The sequence below is a fragment of the Nannospalax galili genome, unplaced genomic scaffold (assembly GCF_000622305.1).
Source record: "Nannospalax galili isolate Female #2095 unplaced genomic scaffold, S.galili_v1.0 scaffold278, whole genome shotgun sequence".
Lineage (NCBI taxonomy): Eukaryota > Metazoa > Chordata > Mammalia > Rodentia > Spalacidae > Nannospalax > Nannospalax galili.
Genome location: NW_008347536.1, coordinates 1,993,302 through 1,999,301, shown reverse-complemented (window position 1 = coordinate 1,999,301; position 6,000 = coordinate 1,993,302). Strand labels below are relative to the sequence as shown.

Here is a 6,000-nt window from a genome sequence, read left to right as displayed (position 1 = left end):
TTGAAGTTCTTTTTGAATCTAAATTTCTGTAATCGTACAAGAGAAAATATTTTTCACATGAAGATTTACATTTATTTTGAAAAGTGCCTCTTTTTGTTTTGAACCCACAGGGCTAATAACCACAATAAAAATGAGTGAGAAAAAAAACTGAAAAAATATTATTTAGCACTATAGTTTGGAGCTTGAACATTCCCCAAAGGTCAGAATATTGAACGCATGGTCACTGGTCTCTGGCACTTTTCAGAGCTGGCACCTCTTAAAGGTGGTTCCCCTGAGAGGAAGTCAAGTCACTGGGCATGTGCCATGAAGGAAATACTGGGACCCCAGTGTATATCCCCCTTTCTTCTCCTATCCTCCCTCCTTCCAGGCTCCCAGGAGGTGAGCAGCTCTCTTGGTCAAGTGCTCCCAACATGTTATTCTCTGCTGCCACAGGCACAAAGTACTAGAGCTTAATGACCATGGACCAAAAGCCCAGAAAATATGAACCCAAAGAAACCTTTTCTTTCTTTATGGGTTGATTATTTCAAGTGTTTTATCATAGTGATGGAAAGTTAGCTAATATACCAACTAAAAATGACATCTTTAATGTTAAAGGTACTTTACATTAAGACCTCATTTTTTCTTGATAGCATCCAGGGTCCTTGCGGTGGCTCTGTTGTCCTCCCTCGTCTTGTTCCTCATCTCCCCATTGTGTCTGCTGACGGAGGTTTGCTTCCTTCACCACTTTGTACAAAACAGTAGCCTTCCCTCTCTTGCATCGCCATTCCTTACATCTCCTTAATTTTCTCCATAACTCATACCACAGTCTGACAATTTTTTTCCAACACCTTTTCTTATATGAATTAAAACGTAAATCGTATGAGGGCAGATGCTTCCTTGATACTGTTTCCCATTGAAAGTTTAAGTATCTGATACATAGGTATTCAGTAAGTATTTATAGAATTAGTTGATTACTTCTACTCTAAAATCTTTTAGGTTTATTTTCATGTCTAGATTCTCTATACTGAAAAAAGTAAACTCCAGTTTTGAAGATTTGAGTTATCCAAGCGCTTAAAGGTTGTTTCTTTGTACACTTAGTTTCTGGTCTTAAACTTTATATCTCAATTGCTTTTGCGAGTAACAAGTGTAAACTATGCTGAATGCATGGCATTTTAATAAGCATATTCTTGTTTGTTCTCCCTATTAATCAAAGGGAGGTACTATTCTCATTTATAGATTGGTTTGGGGAAGTTGTAGGACACATCCAATGTTCTATGCAACAGATTCAAACCTAGATCTGCCTAAGTCCAAAGCTTGAGTTCTTAAACATTTTTCCAAAGTTTCAAGTAAACTTTGTGATAAAGATTATTACCAGATAATTATCATAAATGACTTTAGAATATTGGGATAGAACATCATGATAATTTAAAGAAAAGAGACTGGATATTTTCTTTAGTGATATTGGAAGAAGAAGGGATGATTTATGTGACCGTTCTAAAGTTCTTGAGTGGAGTCTATCAGGAGGACATTGATGAATGCAGGGAAAACATAAAACACATAAACAAAAACATAAAACATCTGGGAACGTCATCATTGCCCAAAGGGGAAAGAATGGTGGGAAATAAAAACATTGAGTTTCATGACCTAGATTATGGCTAGTAAGTTATAAACACTTAAAAAGAAACTGACTTGGACATTGATTTATTTTATTCAAGATTCATTCATTATTATTTTTTTGTATATGAATGTTCACCTACAAGTATGTATATGTACCACATGACTGGTGTCCACACAGTCCAATAAAGGGCATTGGATTCTTGGAACTGAATCTATGGACAGTTGTTATCCACCATGTGGGTGCTGGGAAATGAACTTGGGTCTTTTGCAAAAGCAGGAAGTGCTTTTATCTGCTGAGCTATCTCTCCAGATGCTGGACTTTGATTTATAATTGAATAATCAATAGCTAAACTTATTCCATATGATTCAAATTTCTAAGACATGTCCATAATAAACCTTAAATATAGTGGACAGGATAGTTTTAAGGCCAGGGAATGACCTTTGGAAAGAAAATGGGTAGGGAAGAGGGAAGGAGAGGGAGAAAAGTGTGTGTGCTTATAAGAGAAAGACATTTTATATGTGCAGTGTATACATACATACATGCTTGGTTAGTTGTAATTCAAGTTGATATGTTTATATAATTCTAAGTAATTCAGGCTGTATTTGTAATTCTTATCTAAGGCAATCTTGTGACAAACTTGACATTGCCTGATTTTGTAAAAGATAAACAACTATATTTTCCTCAAGTTAACTAGAGATTATTTCTCTTAGAAATAGCAAAACACTGTTTTCCACTTAACTTTTTATTGCTGTGTTGGTTAGTTGGTTAGCCTTTTACAGTTGAAGAAGCATTCACATTTTGTCTGTGATGTAAGGTCATTGGCAGTCCTTGTGCTTAATTTACATTGTGATTGTGAATGTGAGAATCATTTTACATTTTCCTTCTGATTTTAAAATAATGAGCAATCCTTTGTGTAATCATGACTACAACTGGGCTTCTGGATTCTACACATGTACCGTCTTATGTTTTAGTTTTTTGGGGGGAAACTTCTTCAATCCAGGTTTATTTTGTGTTCTTACATAACGTTTTAAAAATAATGTTTTTACTCTTTGAGAATTTCATACACTGTATTCTGGTCATATTTGCCCGTCATGTCTTCTTTCAGATCACCACTGTTGTGTTTTACACTTGCTATTTGAAGAACCTTTTCTAGTAGTTATTCTGAATACCACAAAGGATGGATTTTTTTTTTAAATGCGCTCTGTTACTAGTTAGAATTGGCTGTCATTTGTAACTTTGTCTGCATTTGACAAACTCGGGTTACCTTGATAAGATTTGTTAGCAGACTTTCTTTCTTACATACTCACTTGAGAATGTAAAAGCTGCTGTCTCCATTCTGAAACCACTTCCTTCTTTAGAGCTTTGTAAACTTTGTCCACTGGCAACCACTTAGCGCCTGAGAAATTTTTACATAGACTAAGGAATATAGATATATAAAATTGGTAAATCAAGTGTTACCAATAATCATAAAGGAATTTATTTTAAAAATTCTTGATGTACACTTAACTTTTATTTATTAAAGACAAAGGGGGAAATTTCATACTATTGAGATGGACATAGTAGTTTATCTTTCATAAAGAATTGAATCTTGGCTGAATTTTTTATACTGTAGGGTACAGGACACCTCAGTGTTCTTAGAGTTAATTGGCATTTTGGTTTTAGAATAATTCTGAACAAAGACATAGTATAATATGGCAGAAATATATTTAGGGACACTTTAGAGATTGCTGAAAAGTCTTTTCTGATCCCAAACCAAAATTCACTGAACGATTTTTATGAACCCCAGTTCAGTAGTACAGACAACAGTTTCAAAAATCAAGCACCCTGATACAATATGATGTAAAGATGTATTAATTTGATGCTTGCATGCTAAGGCATGATAGTAGGATAATATCAGAAGACTTTTTTCCATAATTAAACCATTATGCTTCTATAAGAGCATAAAGTTTTGTGCAGTGAAAACACTGCAGTTGGTAACATAGAGTGTCTTGAATCTGAGTGAAGGTCTCTGTTGGTGTTACATGGTGTGATGACATGCACGGTGCACAGTATGCGTGATGTATCAGAACTGAGGCTGCATGAAGTCAGACCTGAAACTTGGCCAAGTGCTCCCAGAAACACTTTGGTTTTTATATACATTTGATTTTGAATTAATTTTTGATAGCTACACATTTAGAACACTTTTCTTCTTGCCAAATTTTAGTTACTTCACCCCATATGTAGCCACGTCCCCCACACAGTTTATGAAGCTGGATTCTATTAGACAGTCCATAAAATTGTTCTATTTTGAGCCCTGTTAATATCCATCCAGTCTGTATAAAATCTTATGAGTATGTGTGTTAATAGTTATGTGTCTATACAGTTGGCTTTATGTATCACTGGGTTCCATATCCATGAATCTAACTAACAGCTGGTTGAAAATAAAAAAAAATGGTAAACACTATTGAACATGTATAGTCTTTTCTAAACTTAGTATTCCCTAAACAGTACTGTAGTAACTGAGTACATTGAATTTGCATTTTTAGTACCTATTATAAGTAACTTGGAGGTGACCTATTGTCTGTGGAGGAATGTGTATAATTCATATGCATATATAAGAGACACATTTACAGATTTGGGTATCTGTGGGTGATATAATTGATTAGATTATTTTCAAAATTGTACATTCATAGATACTGAGGGACATTATACATACATTATATATGATATAAATATGCATAATTATTCATTTGTTATTGCATTAGTGCAGTTAATTTGGAAGTTGTAGAAGATATTTCATGACTAGTATTAGATATCCTTTCATTGTTTAGTCTGAGGTTTAATAGTAAATGTTTTGCTTTTTGTAAGTCACAAAAATGATAACATTAGTATCTTTTGCAGATAATTGATTTCCTCCTTGTTACAGGTCCTTCTGTTCTGCATCACAGCGGCCATGTACATGTTCTTTTTCAGGTATGCTCTGTTTTAACAATTTATTCCGATATCAAAAATAGCATTTCTTTCTAATTTCTTTCAACCAAGACTCAAAAGTATCCCTCCCCTGAAATAAGTATCTTCAATAAATGGCATGGATTCTCCCTCCCTGGAGATTAAAGAAAAAGCCTCCCTCTTTGTGAGTAAAGATAAAAAAAAGGGAAAAGGGTTTATCCGTCCTATGTTCGCCTTATAGGCTCATTCCAGCAAGTTAAATATGCCAACTAATAGCACTCCAGTGTTGACAAGTGAATCTTATATTCTTTTTTAGATTTGATTTTAGACAGTCTTTACTCTTGATAAAACAGTCAATATTTTACATTTATATTAGTAAAAAAGTGGAAGTAGAGTCTCTAAATCTTTTTTAAGGGTCACCTAGAATACTAATAATAGTCTTAATAATGCTCTGTAAATAAAGCCTGTCTGTGTGTTAGAGCTGTGCTGTTCACTGACAGTGACGTTTTGAGAGGAGTGTGTGTGTGTGTCTCAAATCTGAATGCCAAGAAGGATGACGCACCTTCATATTACCACTTTGGAATGACAACAGCAGTATAGGGAATGATTCCTGTTTAGAGAGAATCCATTTCTTCACAAGCTTTATTTTCATAGTAATTAATTCCTATTCATATCATTTATTACACTCATTTAGGTAATTCTGTATTGACTGTTTTGAATTCAGTCATAGCAAAAATCACTGTGCTTCGAAAACTAAAATTTGTACTTAGTTGACAAAGGCAATTATGGTCTTTTAGTAAGAAACATTTGATAGACGTTTTTCATTTTCAAATAAAGAAATTAAACCATACCAGTAATTCAAAGTAATGATTTCTTCCTCAAAAAGCCTAGTAAATATTTGATAAAGCACAATGTTGTAATTTTAAACTAGTCTATATAAATTAAAAATGATGTTACTGTTGCCAGGGTATCAGATAAGAAAACATTGTAAAGATTCATGGTAAAGAGGACTTGCTCTGTATAGAACTGATATTGGATCATGTAGGGTTTTTTATATCAATAGCTAAGGATTGAAAAAAATGGAGCTATCTGGGGATTTTTGTGAAATGTACCCATCCCCACCCCCTCTACTTTTTTCCTTTCTTTGATTTCTTTGTTTCAGTTGAATCCAGAGGCTTGTGAATGCTAGGCCAATGCTCTAAACACTGATTCACACACCCAGCCTGAATTTTAAAATTTATTTTTATACCATATCTTCATATAGTCTGTATTATTGCTCTGTACACAAAATTGATATGCTACATAATACAGTATTTCTTATACTTTAATAATTTAGAAGTAGAAAGAGAAACAATGCATGTTTTACTTAATTAATTCCCCTAAACTTCATAGTTGTATCATGTATATTATTAGGGCACTGCTGGGAAAAACTCAAATTTATCTTTGTATCTTTATGTTCTTCCTAGTCTGAAGAT

General features: G+C 33.8%; 1 protein-coding gene across 1 annotated transcript in view; it reads left to right on the top strand.

Moving 5' to 3' along the window:
• The window catches only part of Tmem135 (transmembrane protein 135), a 272,569-nt gene that overhangs the window by 206,853 nt on the left and 59,716 nt on the right, over positions 1-6,000 (top strand). Inside the window, exon 6 of the mRNA XM_008844130.3 lies at positions 4,503-4,549. Coding sequence (XP_008842352.1) covers positions 4,503-4,549 — 47 coding nt within the window. The remainder of the gene's footprint in view (positions 1-4,502; positions 4,550-6,000) is intronic.